This window comes from Lathyrus oleraceus, chromosome 1, assembly GCF_024323335.1.
Source record: "Lathyrus oleraceus cultivar Zhongwan6 chromosome 1, CAAS_Psat_ZW6_1.0, whole genome shotgun sequence".
Lineage (NCBI taxonomy): Eukaryota > Viridiplantae > Streptophyta > Magnoliopsida > Fabales > Fabaceae > Lathyrus > Lathyrus oleraceus.
This window is the reverse complement of record NC_066579.1, coordinates 337,701,466-337,720,591: the sequence shown is the minus strand read 5'-3', so window position 1 is coordinate 337,720,591 and position 19,126 is coordinate 337,701,466. Positions and strand designations below refer to the sequence as shown.

At 35.0% G+C, this 19,126-nt stretch overlaps 2 protein-coding genes across 2 annotated transcripts; both read left to right on the top strand.

The window, feature by feature from the left end:
- The first annotated feature begins 1,705 nt into the window (after window positions 1-1,705).
- LOC127134850 (hypothetical protein At1g04090) lies at window positions 1,706-5,343 on the top strand. The gene is made up of 3 exons (XM_051061830.1): window positions 1,706-2,099; window positions 3,453-3,557; window positions 3,648-5,343. The coding sequence occupies exons 1-3, from the start codon at window positions 1,997-1,999 to the stop codon at window positions 5,192-5,194; spliced, it is 1,755 nt and encodes a 584-aa protein (XP_050917787.1). The 5' UTR covers window positions 1,706-1,996; the 3' UTR covers window positions 5,195-5,343.
- A 149-nt stretch (window positions 5,344-5,492) lies between these two features.
- LOC127134866 (hypothetical protein At1g04090) lies at window positions 5,493-7,737 on the top strand. The gene is made up of 2 exons (XM_051061831.1): window positions 5,493-5,895; window positions 6,102-7,737. Exons 1-2 carry the CDS (start codon window positions 5,802-5,804, stop codon window positions 7,574-7,576), a joined length of 1,569 nt encoding a protein of 522 aa, XP_050917788.1. The 5' UTR covers window positions 5,493-5,801; the 3' UTR covers window positions 7,577-7,737.
- The last annotated feature ends 11,389 nt before the right edge of the window (window positions 7,738-19,126 follow it).

Here is a 19,126-nt window from a genome sequence, read left to right as displayed (position 1 = left end):
AGTAAATATGGAAGGAAAATGGTAGAATCAATAGAGAGGCGAGATTTATTTAGGTATGTTGGAAAGACATACTAAGTGTTTAAAATGGGTTTGTAGGGCTTTAAGGTGAATCAGTTCTTGAATAAGTTAAGAAAGAAGTAGGAAACGACGAAAATTCATCTTTCTGGGATAACACATTGATTAAAGGGATTTCTCTTAGAACTGGATTTTTCATGTCTATTCTTGTTATCATAAGACAAATGTATCACTATCCAAGATATATTATCTAATAAAAATGAAAGGGACGAGTGAAAGTGGAGCTTTAATTGGGGGCAGTCTTTAACGCAAGTGGAATTGAGTTGATTTGAGGGAGTATTAAATATAGCTCGAAGATTATACTTGAGACTGACGGGGGAGGTCAGATGGGTCTAGGGAAGAAGTCAATACTCGGTTAAAGAAGCTTATGATACTTTATCAGAGGGATTAAAGGTCTAGAATAAAAGGAATCTCAATGTTGCTTGGAATGAGCTAGTACCGAAGAAGGTGGTAGTAATAACATGGAGAATAGTTCAAAATAGGATTTCTATGAAGAATAATTTAATCAAAAGAAGTATATTGAGGGTGTCACATTCTGAATGTGAAATTGGGTGCAAAATGGGAGAAAACTCTTCACATTTTTTTTGAATGTCTTGTATTTTCGGTAGTGTGACAATTTTTTTGACCTGATTGAATATTTTTTATGTAACATATAACTCTGGCATTTCAAATTTGAAACAATTTGAAGAGTTGCTAGGATACGGTAGAGTGAGAGAAAAGAGATTTAGTGTAGTTTGGTTCGCTTGTAGTTTGATGATTTGGAAAAGGCCTAACAAAAATACTTTTAGGAACATAAGCAGATTAACAGAAGATTGGTTTGAAGACATAAAAAGTTATGGTTTAGAGATGGTTAAAATCTAAGCTGAAAAGATTTAACTATTCACTAAGTCAATGGTTCTTGAATCTGAAAGAGTGCTTGTAATTTTGAGTGAAGGCGCTGAGTTTCAGTATAATATCCAAAATTGTAAATAGTTTTACGACAAGTATTAGGAAGAATCTTTTGTGCTTTAGATGAATATATTTTTAGTTATGTTTGGGAGCTTGTAAGAGGGAAATAAGAAATCAAATTGAGACTAGATTTAATTTTGGTTTGTAGGATTATGGAGTATTTGAAGAGTTAGAACCCCATACTATAGATCATATAAGATCTTTTGTGCGGATCAGATAAGTGTAAGAGATGTTTTGCGATAAGGGTGCTTACTATTGAGGATGATTCGAGACAATTCAATGATAATTTAAAATTTGATTCGATAATTAAATCATTAAATTTAACTCATGAGCCAAATAAATTAAATATGAATAAAAAAATTAAATATATTAATTAAATAAATTAATTCGATTCGTTAAATTAATTATATCTAACTTAATAATCCGTACTATGTAGCAATCTCAACTGAACCCATTCCATTACTCATTTTAAAAATTTTAATCGCCCATTCATTCGTGCTTATCTTTTCTTTAACTTTTGTTTTTGTTAAAATACTATTCATCCCATGATATACCCTTTACCTTTCCCCGTGATTCAGCCTTAATGAAAGGGACAATAGCATACTCAAGAAAAAACCAAAAAGTAATTCCATTAAAAAAATAAAAAGAAAGACAAATAACCCTCATAACCAAAAGTGGGAAATGAGAGTTGAGCAAGAAAAATAATAATGCTATACTTTTTCAGAAAAAAAAACCCAATTTAATAAAGACAGACAACACAAGGAGTGGATCTAACCAAAAATCCAACTCATCCCTCACTTATATTTATAGTGCAACTGTGATTACTTAACAATATCAACCACAACTAACAACTTTGTGCTTTTTCTCCTAACTTCATTATAACCAAAAGTGTTGCAACTTTCAAGGGAGAGAACAAAAAATATAGAGATCTGGGGTGTTTGTGAGTGTGTAGAAGAAGGTAGGGATTATAAAAATGGGTGTGAATGTGGGGATTCTTTGCGTTTGTGTTGTGCTTTTCATGGCAATTCAAGCAATAGAAGTTGTTGCTAAAGCTGCACCAATGGATTCAATTTTAGGTACTTTTCTTCTCTGCAACTCTTACTTTATCTTTATTTATTTATTTGGTTTTTTGTTTGCTGAATTCTTGGTTGGAAATTGCCATGTTTGTTTTGTTCTATTCACATTTAGATACAAATATAAAAATGGAAATGGAGAAAGCTATACTACTTGGGTGTTGGGTGAAAAAACTATACGTATACGACAATGATACATAACTAAATACTAGTTGATACATAATAATCCAACCAAAAGTTGTATAGTAAGTAATTAAATTAGTGTTAGTCCCGTGATTAGAGTACATGACAAAAAAAATTTGCTTTTATGAATCATGATGGAAGAGTTTTGTTTTTTATTTTATACACATTCATACTAGTACTAACCGGCTTCACCGGTTTGTTGGATATCTTGAAATTGTGGTTCTATTCCAACCTAGCAAAAGTAAGGAATATATTGCAGTTTGTTTTAGCTTTGAAATAATAATAAAAATTGTGTTTTTAAAAATGATTTTTATAATTTTTTTTTTAAATATATATTATTTTTTAAATTCGTGTTTTATAAATTAAAATATTAATTTTGACATTATATGATATAAATATATATTATTAAATACTAAAACATAGTCAAACTCATAATTTTTTAAAAAGTATATCAAATTCGAAATAACTTTAAATTCACGTAATTTTTTAAAACTTTAATATTAAAAAATTATAGTAAAATAATAAAATATTTAAAATATCAGTTTAAGAATAATTTAACAAATTTTTCATTTAAAATTTTTAAATAAAAATATATAATATTATAAAAATTATTTAAAAAATAAAAAACAGAAACAAAAGGGTCATATACCTGAAGATTTTTAATAAGTAAACTTTTTTTAGCTAGAGATTTTATTAAGTAACATTTTGAAAAAAATAGTAAAATAGTTTTATATAATTTTTTTTTAAAATCCATTAATATTTAAAAATCACATTTTGTTGCATTTTTTATTTTTTTTATATTTTAAATTATATTTTTATTAAAAAATCAATAAATTTTTTTTTTTATATTTATATGTTCATTCCAACTTGCAGTATACAAATTCTTATTAGAGATAAGACATATTAAATGATACTATAACTTATCATATTTTGTTGATTCATCAAATATTAAAAGGGATGTAAGGTAATAAAAAACAAGCTAAACCAGTAGTTCATGTAAAAACTCTGCTATGATTACTATTATAAAAAATACATGTTGCACGTTGAAAATAGAGAATAAGATCAGAAAAGAGTTAGATTCAATATAAATTTTTAATAGTTATTATGAAATAATCTAATTCTCTTTGCATTAATCCATCATTTAATTATCATACCACATGTTTTTTTTTGCAGAGAATAAGAATATCTTCAAGAGAAAGCGATCACGGCCCCCGTCCCTCTCTCGCCCCATCGACTACACGTTCAAGCTTCCAACTGCACCAACTTCTTGGCCAGAAGGTATCCCTCATGTCATCCTCACCTTGTGATATATTCTACAAAATGAAGACTCTAACTTTAGCAAGTGTTGAATTGCCACATACATTACAGGTAAGGGTTTTGCAGGTGGAGTCCTTGATCTGGGTGGGCTACAAGTGTCTCAAGCATCAACATTTCGCAAAGTTTGGGGTGCCTACGATGGCGGACCTGACAATCAAGGCACCTCAGTATACGAACCAATTGGAATACCGGAAGGATTCTCTATGTTAGGTAGCTACAGCCAACCCAACAACAAACCTCTTTTTGGATATGTTCTTGTGGCAAAGGATGTTTCTTCAAGTAGCGCAAATAGCACTTTAAAACCACCCGTTGATTACACAATTGTATCGAACACCGCATCCATCAAGGCTACTCAAGATTCCATTTTGTATATTTGGTTACCAATAGCGCCTAATGGCTACAAAGCTTTAGGCCACGTTGTCACCACAACACCAGACAAACCTCCCCTCGACAAAATCATGTGTGTCAGATCAGACCTGACAAATCAATGCGGGTCCTCTTCATGGATTTGGGGATCCAATGATTTCAACTTTTATGATGGCAGGCCAATCAATAGAGGAACTCAAGCTCCTGATGTTCGCATCGGCACCTTCATTGCACAAAATGGTGGGAATACTAACCCTCCATCTGTTTCATGTTTGAAGAACCTGAATTCCATTTCAAAAATCATGCCTAATCAAAAACAAATCGAGGCAATACTTCAAGTTTACTCGCCAACTCTATACCTACATTCTGATGAAGAATACTTACCTTCTTCAGTCAATTGGTTTTTCTCCAATGGAGCATTACTATACAAGAAAGGTGAAGAATCAAATCCTGTTCCAATACAACAAAATGGTACTAACCTTCCTCAGGATCCTAACATTGATGGTGCTTATTGGCTAGACCTACCTTCTGATAATGCAAACAAAGATAGAGTCAAAAAAGGAAACTTACAAAGCGCAGAATCTTATGTACATGTGAAACCAATGTCTGGAGGAACATTCACTGATATTGCAATGTGGATTTTTTACCCTTTCAATGGACCTGGAAGAGCAAAAGTAAAGTTTCTAGATATTAAACTAGGGAAAATAGGCGAACATGTTGGTGATTGGGAGCATGTGACATTAAGGGTAAGTAACTTGGATGGCAAGTTATGGCATGTGTATTTCTCACAACATGGTAGTGGTTCATGGGTTGATTCATCTCAACTTGAGTTCCAAAACGATTCAACAAAAAGACCGGTTGTTTATGCTTCTTTGCATGGCCATGCAACATATCCACATGCCGGTCTCGTTCTGCTAGGTAAAAATGGTGTAGGGGCAAGAGATGATACTGATAAAGGTAGAAATGTTATGGATATGGGAAAATTTGTGTTGGTTTCTGCAGATTATTTAGGATCGGTTAAAGAGCCAGCATGGTTGAATTTTTTTCGAGGGTGGGGTCCACATGTTGACTATAGTTTAGATGATGAGTTGAAGAATGTGGAGAAGTTATTGCCAGGGAAGCTAAAAGATGGTTTTGAAAGTATTATTAGGGGTTTGCCAAAAGAAGTGCTTGCAGAGGAAGGGCCAACAGGTCCAAAGGCAAAGAATAATTGGAGCGGGGATGAAGTTTGAGTTTGTTTTAGTTACATTGATTCTTATAAAGTTCAAAATTGATTGAAAACACTGTGATCGGTGCAATTGCAAATTGATCAAAATTCTTTTCAATCAATCAACTTCACATGTAGCTTCTTTTCAATCAATCAAAAGTCTTGATGTTTAAAGGTTTTTTTTTCTTGCATTAAATTTTAACTTGCTACACAGTGGGGAAGATTGGAACTATTAATTCAAAAGAAAAAGATGAAATATGCATAGTTATGCAGTGGATAGAGGATTACAAGCTCTCTATTCACCTAAATAAACCTTAGCTTTGGTTCAAAATTACTTTTTTCCTTCCTCATTCTATGAAGTTTATTGTAATTTCATACAATTTTGTTAAAGCCAGCATCTAGCAGATTCTTCTAGGAAGTATCTCTTCTAGACCAAGCAAAAAAGGTGCTTGATCATCTACATAGTACATCACTTTTTCACATTTGAAGGATTATTCTTCTGTTATATTACTACTTTAGTCCTTTTTTGCAGCAAAGTCTTAAGAAAAGAATATGCTTCTTCCAAAGTGCACCCCATTTAAATTTATTTTAGGTAATATATAACATTCAACCTTCCGATACAGCACTCAGCAATGACAAATTCTCCTAGGAACTCCAAGAAAAGCAGAAGACCACTCATTGAAACCACATTTAAGCTTCCCGGTGATATACCAGTTTGGCCACCAGGTATGTATGAATCCCATGATGTATACACATATTCCATTTTTTTTTCTGTATATGTACTTTCTGATGAGTATGGTGCCTATTTGTTTATATGCAAACCTTAATATTGCAACAAAATGTAGGCAAATACGTGGTTGGAACCGCGGTTGCAAAGATCGCTAAACCCTTTATATTTCTGATTATTTTACTGGTTTTGTTGTTATTTATAGGTGATGGATTTGCCAATGGTATAATTGACCTTGGTGGTGGGTTACTAGTATCACAAATTTCAACGTTCAACAAAATCTGGACAACCTATGAAGGTGGACCAGATGATCTTGGAGTTACATTTTTTGAACCAACAGGTCTATCCGATGGCTTCTTTGTTTTAGGACACTACTGCCAACCTAACAACAAGCCTCTTCATGGTTGGGTTCTTGTAGGGAAAGATAGCTCTTCAACCGCGAACGGAGCTTTGAAAAAACCACTTGATTACAAATTGGTATGTAACATAAAGTCTCTGCAAAACAAACAAGACGAACAAGTCTATATTTGGTTACCAATGGCACCTAATGGCTATAAAGTTGTTGGCCATGTAGTCACAACTTCAAAAGATAAACCTTCATTCGACAGAATCATGTGTGTTAGATCAGACCTAACTGATGAATGTGTCAAATACAAGTCAATGAAGCTTTGGGGAGCAGAAAACAAGAGGCTCAATGTTTATGATGTTAGACCAATCAAAGGAGGCATTGAAGCTAAAGGTGTTTGTGTAGGAACCTTCCTAGCTCAATGTAGTGGAAGGACAAAGACAAATTCTCAAACTTTGCCTATTGTTTGTTTGAAAAATACCAATGATAATAGATTTTCTTCCATGCCTAATTTACATCAAATTGAAACATTGATCAAGGCTTACTCTCCATATATGTACTTACACCCTTTGGAAAATTACCTTCCTTCTTCTGTGGAATGGTTTTTCATCAATGGAGCATTACTCTGCGAGAAAAATAAGGGTGTTATTAATGAGAGTCCAATAGAACCAACCGGTGCGAACCTCCCTCAGGGATACTCATCCATAGAGAGGTTCAACCATGACTATTGGCTGGACCTGCCTATGGATGTAACTGAGAGAGAAAGAGTCAAGAAGGGGAATTTACAAAGTTCCAAAGCTTATATTCATGTCAAACCAATGCTAGGAGGAACTTTCACTGATATAGTGATGTGGGTTTTCTATCCATTTAATGGTGGTGCAAGAGCAAAAGTGGCATTCTTAAACATTCCATTGAGGAGTAAAGGAGAACACGTGGGAGATTGGGAGCATGTAACATTAAGAGTGAGCAATTTTAGTGGAGAATTATGGAGTGTTTATTTATCACAACATAGTAAGGGTGAATGGGTGGATTCATGTGAGCTTGAATTCCAAAATGGTAATAGACCTTTGGTTTATTCTTCATTGCATGGTCATGCATTGTTTCCTAGGCCAGGGTGTGTTATGCAAGGTGTTAGAGGGTTTGGTATAAGGAATGATGCATGTAAAAGTGAGTTGGTGATGGATATGGTTAAAGGGTTTGAAATAGTTGGTGCTGAATATTTGGGGTCAGAGATTAGAGAGCCACATTGGCTGAACTATGAGATGAATTGGGGTCCAAAGGAAGGGCCTAAGGGTCCAAAACAGAAGGATTTTTGGAAAGGTGATGAACGGTGAGGTGACCCCTTCTAATAATTTAAGGCATTAATTTTTATGTACTACAGTGTAAAAGTTTTAGATATTTATATTCATTCAAATTAAGTCAAATAATTTAAGGCATTAATTTTTATGTACTATAGTGGAAAGTGTGCATACTTCATCGATCTATCAATGGCTGTCCAAATTGCATCCTATTTCTTCATAGTCTTGGGTAATTCAACTATAAAATCCATTAGAATTTTGTTCCAATTCCATTTCGGGGGTTGGCTTCCGATTCTCAATCTTACCTTTCTAACACACCAATTATGGCTCAACATATTCTGTACTTTCCTTCTTTATCCCAATCCATTAAACACTTAGTAGATACATCTTTATTGCTTCGGAGTAAGAAACTTATCTTATTCTTGTAACATTATCTTAAAGTGATAGCTTGATGATTAAGAAACTCATCTTCATTCTTTGAAAGTGAAGAAAATAATTGAAAAACATTAGCTAATATACAAAGGTGAACCTCTATATATGGAGGGATCAAGATGAATTAGCTATCAAGCCTAACTAATGGAACAAACAAAAATAACTTCTAACTAACAAATCTAATCATGAAGTTTGTTAATTACAATTGAAAAATTATTACTATCATGCCGCGAAAAATATTTGAGCACATCGCACGCTCGAATATACAACATAGTCACCATTGAACTTTATTCATTCTTAAAGGAAAAGGAAAATATCGATAAAACCCAAGGAAAAAAGAAATAAGGTAAGGACGTCGATTATGCAAGGGGAATGTATTAGCACCCCTCACATCCGTTGTACTCAACGAAAACCATTTTGATTGTTCTTTGCACGAATTAGTGTTATTATCTAAAGATTATTTACGGTTGGTTTTAATTAAGGGAAAATAAGTTTATTAATGAATGTGCCCGCCAAGGATTCAAAACCTCGTGCCTACATATTCTCATAGTGCAATGAGAAAATCACAGCTCCGTAGTTCATGGTAGAAAATACGGATCTGTTGGTTGTTTTTAGGGAACAATTATAATCGTATCCTAAAAGTGTATAGACGTTAGCTGATTTTGATCCTTACTCTGTCTTTTCGTCACTCGGTCTTCAAGTAGCTAAATAAGTGCATCTTTGTCCTTAGACTCCAACTGCAACTCTTCATGCTTCTTGCTCAAAGCACGGAAACGCTCTTTCCACATATCCTTCTCTTGCTTCATCTTGGCGAGTGCGTCTTCCAACTCCTCTACATCTTGGTTAGGGAGATTTAATGGCTCAACCACAACCACAGACATAGGTCTTTCCCAAGGATAAGGCATCTTCAACTCCAAAGCTCTCTTCTTCACCCAAAGAGTGTAAGCTTCCAAAGCTACACAATTGCGCGGACCAAGCTCGAATCTTCCTTTCCTATGCACATTATGCCAAGCATGCACAATCTTCTGCTTCAAATGTTGGGGATCTTTACCCTCTTGATAGAAAAGACCTTCTAACAAAGTGTTATTAGGTTTGTCTCTCAAGGGGAACCCAAGTTGACGAAGAGCCAAAGCAGGGTTGTAGTTAATTCCTCCTTGTGTACCAATGAGAGGCATATTATAGAATTCACCACAACTATCAATAATATCCAAACCGCTTAAAGATGGGTCATACCAAACTCTATCATCTTTAGTGAGAGACATAAGTCTCTAAGCCACCATAGACATTGTTTGTTCTCCACAAAAGCAGGAGTCTGAGGCAAGTGCGAAATAAACCACTTGTACAAAAGAGGAATGCAACAGACAATAGTTCCACCACCTTTAGAATTCCTTAGATGCAAAGAGAAATACATATCACCCAACAAAGTAGGCACATGATTCCCAATCAAGAAAAGTCTAATGGCATTAACATCAACAAAACAGTCAATGTTAGGGAACAAAGCTAATCCATAAATGAGCAATACCAAGATAGCTTCAAAAGCATCCACACTACCGGCTTGAGCAAAGGTAGTAGCTTCCTTGATGAGGAAAACAGATGGAAACCCAAATAACGCTCCTTTCTTCATCCAATGAGCCTCTATCTCAGACTTCTTCAAGTGAAGAGCTTCAACAATAATACTAGGTTGAGGAGTCTCCTCCAATCCACTAAAAGACACTCTACTAGAAATAGGTATCCCCAAAAGATGAGAATACTCCTCCAAGGTAGGCACAAGCTGAAAATCTGGGAAAGTGAAACAATGGTAGAGAGGATCATAGAACTGCACTAGCACACTGAAGAGTCCTTCAACCACATCAACATACAAGATGGACAGAAGCTTCCCATGACGTTGTTTGAAGTCCAAGAGATCTAATACAAAATATGCTAGCTTCCTTAACTCTTTCAAGTCGAAACATCTGAAACTATACTTCTTAGTGTTCCTTCGCCCATAATCCATGGTCTGAAAATATTTACAAATGATACCTTAGTTCCATGGTCCAAGAGGGAGTAAATGTTCTACGATCCTCAGCTTCTCGGACCCAAATTAGAAATAGTAATGCCTAACCACAAATACTTGTGTGACATTTCCAAATCCAAAAGAGTCTCCAATGAGCGGATGAATCTCAAGCCAACTTGTTAAGGACTACTCCACACAAGTCGAACATGACTATACCATCCCCCTATCTTAATTTCACTCAAGTTCGGGTTAGAACTTATCTCACCATTCAGAGATCACCAAGCACAACAAGCAGATTATATCACACATACATATATACAAACATCACATATATACAAATATATACAAACAAAAGGTAGGTTAAACCCATTGGAGACTACTCCCCAGCAGAGTCGCCAATTAATTTATGTAGCGGTAAATTCATGATCATCAAGCTATTGACAAGCTAGAGATCAAATAACAAGAGTTGCCACCGCGCTTTTATTGTTTCCAAAGGAAAAGGGAAAGAGTACGAACAAAACCCAAAAAGTAAGAAGTTCTCAAATCAAAACTAATCAAATGTCAGAGATTACAGGTAAGGGGGTTGGTTACACAGAGGGAAGGTGTTAGCACCCAAAGTGTCCTAGGTACTCCTAGGGAACCCTTTTTGTGTGTATATGTATTTGGCATAAAGTGATGCTTACAAACAAATAAAATGGGGGGGATGAGAAAAGAATTCATTAATTATATTTTTGTGTTTGACAAGACCTTTGGTCTTGTGCCTACCTACCAACATAAAAATGAGGGATCAAAACCTCATAGTTCGTAATTTCAAAGTGGATGCATTACTTTTAACAAAATTTAAGTTTGAAAGGCGCAAAGGCCTAAAATGGTTTGAATGAGTTAGTTCTTTTTGGCTTTTTGAAAGTTTAGTTCAAGTATAGTTAAGTTTATTTACAAGTTTGATTTAAGAAAAGAAGTTTGAAAATGCAATGGCATAAGCCCAAAGTTTCTATCTTTCTGCAAAAGTGGTCAAAGTTTTAGAACAAAAATAATTCACACAAAGAAGATTTTAAAAAATGGAGGGAGAGATTTTGAAATTAAAGAAATGGGGAGAATATGAAGAGACTACCCTATGTACAAAAATTTAAAAGTTTAGAGTTGAAAAGATCTGACCAAGTGGGTAGCAATCCAATAGACAAGAATGTCAATCGAAACCCAGAATTCCCTTGGACTTTTAGAATCAAACAACACAATGCACAATTATATTATCTTGAAAAGCAAGACATCAAATAAAGATAGCCACATCCAAGCTTATCCATTCCATGATCTTCTCTAAAATAGCCCATGTAACAGATGAATTCCACAAGTCACAGGTTCAAAATAACAGCTTCACAATGATCATGTTCCAGATGAACTCAAAAGGATCTTGAATGATGTATCAGATGAATTTTCAAATTGCAAGCACTTGGTTCTTCAACAAGTTGGCATTGGCCAAGTCCTTTAGCATAGGAAGATTGCCTAGATTCTAAGTTCATTTGTCCAAGATCAAGCCAACAGTCCACACAATAGTTTTTAGGTTTTTTTTTGTTGTTATTATGTACATTAATGGTCAAAGACCACACAAACAAACAAAGTATACACAAACAAAATATATCACACAATATGGTCCAAATGGACAAAGTGGAAGTTGCATTAACATAAACAATTAGAATGACATGAACAATGGCAAATGAATAAAAGCAAAAATTAAATGGCATTAAAGAAAAGGGCTTGAAATTAAAAGTTAGTAGTTAATAGGTTAGAAGTTAGTATTGCTTTGCTTTTGCTTTTTAATTGAAGTCATTCTTTGGAGAACACTCAACCCACTTATCTCAAGCATGGATCCTTGAACCAAGACATCTTTCAAAGGAAGGAAAAAAGACCAAGTTTCCACACAATACCATGAAAGAGGGAAGACTTACAATCTCACTAACTAGAATGCTTATGCCTTTTATGTCACAAATTTAGCGATATGTTAAGCAATCGTAATTGGACTTATGTAGAAGTCACAACTATTTGAGGTCAGGCAATAAAATTTTGGTGTTAATGCATGTTAGAGACATAGTATAGTAGACTATGCTCATGAAACATACCACACACAAAAAGAATATGCAAAAGGGGTGGCCTAATCTCATCCATTCTCATGTCAATTTTTCAATCAACTAGCCTTAGGATTTTGAGATATCATAGGCCAAATGGAATGAATGAAGAAGGGTAATAAGATGAAATGGGAGGGGAATGGATGAAATCACAAATTGGTCAAAGGAGGACTTTTACCAAATTAATATCATTCATTCATTTTGGGAGATGGAATGTACATTCCATCAATCCCCTAAATCCAATGATATTAATTTGACAAAGTCAAATCAACCTTGATCAAGGCCCAACAACAATAGTCAAACACCAACAAGTCATCATAATTGGTCAACAAATTTATTTGGCATTTATTCAAATTAAAAATACAAAAATAGTGCATTTAAATTAAATATGGTTTGTCCAATTCCTAAAATCTCATCAAAACACCAAAGAAATGACCATGAGATTTATAATAGGTCAAACAAGGTCAAAGGACCTTGGAGAAAAAAATTCATAATTTTTGGACATTTAAAAATATTTTTAAACAATTAAAAACAAATGAAAAATCAATTAATTCATGAAAAATATTAATAATGATCCAAAAAATAATTTTAATTCAGAATATGAAAGAGAAAAATATTTGAAATTTTTTGGTGAAAGTCCCATATTTTTTGGATCAATATTAAATTTAATATGAATTATTGAAAATAATGCAATTAAAATGAAAACTAAAATATCATAAAAAACGTGGACCACTTGATCTCCCTCATTAATTGAGGTGGCAAATCAAGTGGATCAAAACACGCGTTCCACCGTGCACATGAGTCAGCGCGTCACACAGTTGGTATTCAAAAGGAACGCTCAGGATTAGATCATTTTAAAAGGATCATATGGCTCAGAACCATCCAGCACACCACCAGCGGCCAAAGACCGGTTGTCTTCTCCGGCGAACCTCGCCGGACTGGTTCAGTCATAACCATCACCAAAATTAAAATCAAGGACATGATTTCAAAGTAAAAATGGCACTGAGTTCGAATCTAGCCTCAATTCACTCTAACTCCAAGTATATTGAGAGATCATGGAGTTGAAATTTGAGGTACATGAACTGAGTTGCTTCGATTTGACCTCTAAGTAACTCAATCTTCTTGCCTACATTGGTAGGACTTCAGACAACCAAAGAATCAATAGAATTGAGCAAGAATTAGAGAGAATCGAAGAGATCAAAATTTCTGAAAAAATACCTTCAATGGAGGTCTGGATTCAACTGATCTTGTTCTTGCTTGTGCTTGATCTCAGTCCAAATGCTTGCAGAAGAAGGATTGAATGCTCAAAAGGTTGTGGATTCCTGGAGATTTGAATTTCAAAATAGTGGAAATTTAAACTCAAATTCAAGTGAATTTCTCAGGATTATCCTTTGCAATGTGAGGGTTAGAGGTAGGGGATCAAAGCTGGTGCGAGTGTGTGTGAAATGTTGAGCATATGAGGCTCTATTTATAGCTGAAACCATTGCTTTTTGCACACTTGAAATCCACTTTTCAAATTTGGTATTGATGATGCACGAGTGCATGGGCCCGCATAGGCCCATAAAATCATTGCTCTAAGTCCACAAATGAGTGTGAGATAGTCTGAATTCAACTTGGATTGCAAGGCAAGTGTTCATGAAGATTTGAAGTTTGATCCTTGCCAAGTGATGATACCATGTTCATGCCTTGCGCAACCTATGCATTCCTTGTCCAAAATGGATGAATTTGAGCTCTTTGGAAATGTGAGATTGAGAGGAATAACTTTCATGTTCAACACTTTTCCATTTGGAGTTTTTATCAAGAAGAAATTTGAGGTGGAAGTTTGGAAATTTTTGACATATCAAATTGTTTCTAAGTGTCAAGCCATATGTCTCAATATTCCACCTTGCTTAACTTTTTATATGAGCTTCAAATGAGAAAAGTGTATTCATCAAAGTTGTATCTCTTTCAAAGACATTCAAAATAGTAACCACTTTCATGTCATTTGGATTTTAAATGATAGAGTTATGCATTTTTGAAGTTTGGAAAAATCACTTGATCAATGGTATAGGTCAAAAGTGACCTATAATGTAACCTCATATCACATGCTCAAAAAAGTTGAATTAGCTCCCACTACAAACATCAAAGTTGAAGTAGACACATTTAATTTGATTTTGAAACTTAGAAATCTTTTATCTCATAAAAATTGAGGAAGTTATGGCCTTGGGAAGTTGACTTTCAAATTAGGATTTAGAAAAAATGACCTATAATATTTCAACATGAAATGATTTCCAAGCAAAACTAGCTCTAGGTCTAAACATGAAAGTTGTTTGGAATGTCATTTAGAGTAAGTTTTATCTTGGAATCATTTTCATATGGTGAAAATTGTAGGATATAGGGTCTAGGGAGGCCCAGTTTTGATTAGATGAATTCATCTGGCCAACCACCATTAACCAACTTGCTAACTTCCAATTCTCTTGACTTTCTAGGCTCATGGTAGACCATATATGCATAAGATGATGAATTTTGAAGTTTCCCTTAAGGAATTTGATCAATTGGTGAGATAGCTTGTTGGAGAAGTTACTCAAGATACCCATTCAAACTAGGGTTTCCAAGGCAAATCACCCTTAAACTCTTGAAGAAAACTTGATCAATATAACATGTAGAGAACATTGGCACTCATATATTATGCTCATAACCATTCTTGGATCAATTCTTGGTTGTGCTCTTTGTTCATGAGGGTCTCAAACCCTAGATGTGAACTTGATAGATCAATGGAGATCTTGCCCTTCCTACAAAAGAGTTAGGAAAATGCAAAGACATATTTTGATATTTTGGTTAGTGAAATGATAAAATAAAAGTATGATACAATCACAAAGTGCTTGGTGATCTCTCCCAAAACAAACCCAATGAAAGAGGGGTAAGGAGGATGCCAAGGTATGATCTCAATGCTAATGCTTATGATGAAATTACATGAGGGATCTTAGGGTCAAAATTGGGGTCTTACAATTATGCACAACATGAGTAAATGAGTGAAAAATAACTTTCAATATGAACAATGTAAATAATGTAAAGGTAAAGAATTACGCAATATATTATACATCTAATACACAACCAGCATCACCAAAATCTCACACCCTCTCATAACAATATACAATTATATGTATGCAATGTGACTCACGATGCAACGTGACACTTATGCATATGGTACCAACTCAATATTTGGTTCCCTCTGGAACCGAGACCCCCCTTCTGAACCCACGAGCCTCCCTTTCTGAGCTCCAAGCCCCCCTTCTGAGCTTGGAATAAGCCACTAGTGCCCCGTTCTAAACTAGCGAACACATCTCTTTCAACAACACGACACAATGATGCATGCTCATATAAATCGATGCAACAACAATAATAATGCTTACGGTCCCCTTTCTGACCATAAACAACACGCACTGAGACACAATAATAATCCCCCCTTTTGAACTACTATCCACCAATAATAACAACAATGCACACCAATAATACATAATTAATCACCATATAATCATGTATTTCATTACAATACGAATCATATTCATACCATATAACATCACCAAACAACATCACCATATCAAATACATATTCACACAAAGCACACAATTATACATACGCTTCACAACATATACTCACACATTGAACAAATATTCCCACAATACTCAAGCATGTCAAATTCTCTTATTGGACATACCCAAACAACAACTAATAGTCTTTGGAATCGGAAACAGATTGACAATTCAGCATAGAGACAACACCCATGTCCTATCATACTCACCACGCGAGTACAACAGCTTGCTGAGGCGAGCACAACATCTAGCTGGGCGAGGTCGTCCTTACCTGCAAAACCAGAACGCAATTTTTCTCTACAAAACCTCCAAACTCCTCTAATTCAGTCCCAAACATCCCCAAATGCCCAGAAAATTATATCGTCGGTTTTAACATCATCACAACATGACAAATCACTGAAATTACATAAACAAAATATTACACCTATAATTCAGTGACGAAATTGAATAATCACACAACAATTGATAAATTTTTGGGATCACATAAATCAACAACAACTCATAAGCAATTCACACAATTCTTAAAGAGAGTAAGGACCTATGTTCTCTCTCATTTAATACTATACACGCATACAGAAAGCCATTTCTCCCCCTTACCTTAGATTCCTCGCAAAAATTTATAATTTCTCAAGGTTGTTCATTTATCTTCAAGCCCTAGCCTTGCCCCTGCCTCTTCTCTCCAAAATTATGTTTCACATACTATTCTTCCTACTAAAAACTCTACTAACCATTATTTACCTCTAACCTAATTTCTAATCTTTAGATAATTAGACGTAGGCCCACTTCTTTTTAAAACTCTCACCATAACCCTTATTTCCATTTAGTTCATATTTTTCACCCAAATTTATAATTCTATTTTATTATAATTAATTAATCAAAATAATTATTTATTCTAAGTATTTTAATTATTTCAATACTTCTACCATCCCACCAACGCTCTCACTACACACCACCAATGCCCAAAATACACATACAATTCCACATGTATATTTGATCAAAAGCACATCACATACAATTAATTAAACAAAAATACGAAATATTCGAATAAATAAATAAATCAAATTTCGGGGTGTTACAACTCTCCCCCTCTTAGAGAATTTTTGGCCTCGAAAATTACCTGAAGGAAATAGAGTCAAATATGACTCTCTCATCTGACTCTCTAGCTCCCACTCCATACTTTCACCATCAGGTTCTTCCCATACCACTTTCACTAGTGCAATCTTCTTTCCTCTTAAGTGCTTCACTTCGTGATCCTCTACTCTCAAGGGAGCTGCCTCAACGGTTAAGTTCTCTCAAACTTGTACATCATCCACTTGAATCACATGAGACAGATTAGGAATATACTTCCTCGGGTGAGACACATGAAAGACATCATGAAGATTTGAAAGAAACGATGGTAATTCAACTCTGTAAGACACCTCTCCTACTCGCTTCATAATTTGATACATATCAATAAAATGCGACATGAGCTTTCGAGACATAAAAGCTCGACCAACACCAGTTATCAGAGTAACTCTAAAAAACATATGATCTCCCTCTTGTCATTCAAGTGCTTTCCTCCTCTTATCATGGTAACTCTTTTGGAGACAATACGAAGCTTTCATCTTTTCCTGGATCAACGTGATCTTCTCATAGGTTTGCTGTAAAATCTCAGATCCAATCACAACCCTCTCACCTAATTCGTACCAATACAAATGTGTCCTACACCTCCTACCATAGATAGCCTAAAATGGTGCCATTGAAATACTAGCAAGGAAATTGTTATTGTAGGTGAACTCAATCAACGGAAAGTAGATATCCCAAGCACCTCTTTGTTCTAGAACACAAGCCCTCAATAGATCCTCCAAAGATTGTATGGTTCTCTTTGTTTGATCGTTTGTCTGCGGGTGATAAGCAGAACTCAACTTCACCTTAGTACCCAATGCTTTATACAAACTCTTCCAAAACCTCAATGTAAATCTTAGAACTCTATCCTAAACATTTCTCAACATGATACCATGCATGCTAACAACCTTTCAAAATATACAACTCGGCTAACTTCTACAAAGTATAATTGATCTTAATCGGAATGAAATAAGCTGATTTAGTCAGTCTATCAAGATTTGCCCAAATGGAATCACATCCCTTCGTCGTCTTTGTAAAACTTGTCACGAAATCCATGGAAGTATTGTCCCATTTCCACTCAGGAATGCTCAATGGTTGCATCATACCCAACGACTTCAGATGTTCAATCTTTGACTTCTCAGAAGTCAAACAAGCATAAACAAAATCAACTACTTCCTTCTTCATTCATGGCCACCAAAACATCTTCTTCAAATCTTGATACATCTTAGTGGCACCTGGATGAATACTCAAACCACTTCTATAAACTTTCTCAAGAATAATCTTCTTAAGCCCTAGTACATTTGGTACACAAACCTTGTCTCTGAAGCTCATCACACCATTCTCATTGATTCTAAAATCACCCCATTTGCCTTGATTTTTTAAGACTAACCTGTCAACCAATCCCAAATCAATTTTCTTACCTTCTCTGATCTCTTCAAGGATACCATTGGTCAGATTTGACATGCCCAACTTCACATTATTAGGAGTTTTTTCACACACATAACTCATCTCTGAATTGCTCAATCGACTCCAATTCTCAAACCAAAAGCATCCACATATGAAACGACTTCCTACTCATCGCATCGGCCGTAATATTGGCTTTACCCAAATGGTAACTCAACCTAAAATCATAATCCTTCAAAAATTCGAGCCATTTCCCCTGTCTCATATTCAACTCTTTCTAATCGAGTAGATACTTCAAACTCTAGTGATCATTGAACACTTCAAATATGGAACCAAATAGATAATGCCTCCAAATATTTAACACGAACACCATGGCTTCCAACTCTAGATCGTGCATATGATAATTCCTCTCATGAACTTTCAACTTCCTAGAAGCATAAGCCACAACTTGACCATTCTGCATCAACACACCATCTAGACCCATCTTTGAAGCATCACAATACACTACAAAGGATTTTCTTGGACTCGACAAAATCAAAACTGGAGCACACGTCAATTTCCTCTTGGGTTCCTGAAAAATCTCCTCGAAATGCACATGCCAAACCTAAGCTTGACCCTTTCGAGTCAACTTAGTTAAAGGCAATGCTAACTTTGAAAATCCATCAATAAACCTCCTATAATAACCAGCCAAACCAAGAAAATTTCGGATCTCTATAACAGACTTCAGACTCTCCCACTGCAACATAACATCAACGTTTGATGGAATAACAATAATACCACCACCTTAAATCAAGTGACCAAGGAAACTCATTTATCACAACCAAAACTCTCACTTGGACAACTTCGCATACATCTTCTTTTCTTGTAAGGTCTATAACACAACTCTCAGATGCTCCGCATGTTCTTCATCAGACTTCGAAAATATCAAAATGTCATCGATGAGAACAACCACAAACTGATC

Bases quoted from the DNA above. Each gene is read 5' to 3' on its own strand.
- LOC127134850 (XM_051061830.1), top strand. From the start codon at position 1,997: ATGGGTGTGAATGTGGGGATTCTTTGCGTTTGTGTTGTGCTTTTCATG. The intron at 2,100-3,452 runs GTACTTTTCTTC...TTTTTTTTGCAG, and splicing joins ACCAATGGATTCAATTTTAG to AGAATAAGAATATCTTCAAG. The intron at 3,558-3,647 runs GTATCCCTCATG...CATACATTACAG, and splicing joins ACCAACTTCTTGGCCAGAAG to GTAAGGGTTTTGCAGGTGGA.
- LOC127134866 (XM_051061831.1), top strand. From the start codon at position 5,802: ATGACAAATTCTCCTAGGAACTCCAAGAAAAGCAGAAGACCACTCATT. The intron at 5,896-6,101 runs GTATGTATGAAT...TGTTATTTATAG, and splicing joins TATACCAGTTTGGCCACCAG to GTGATGGATTTGCCAATGGT.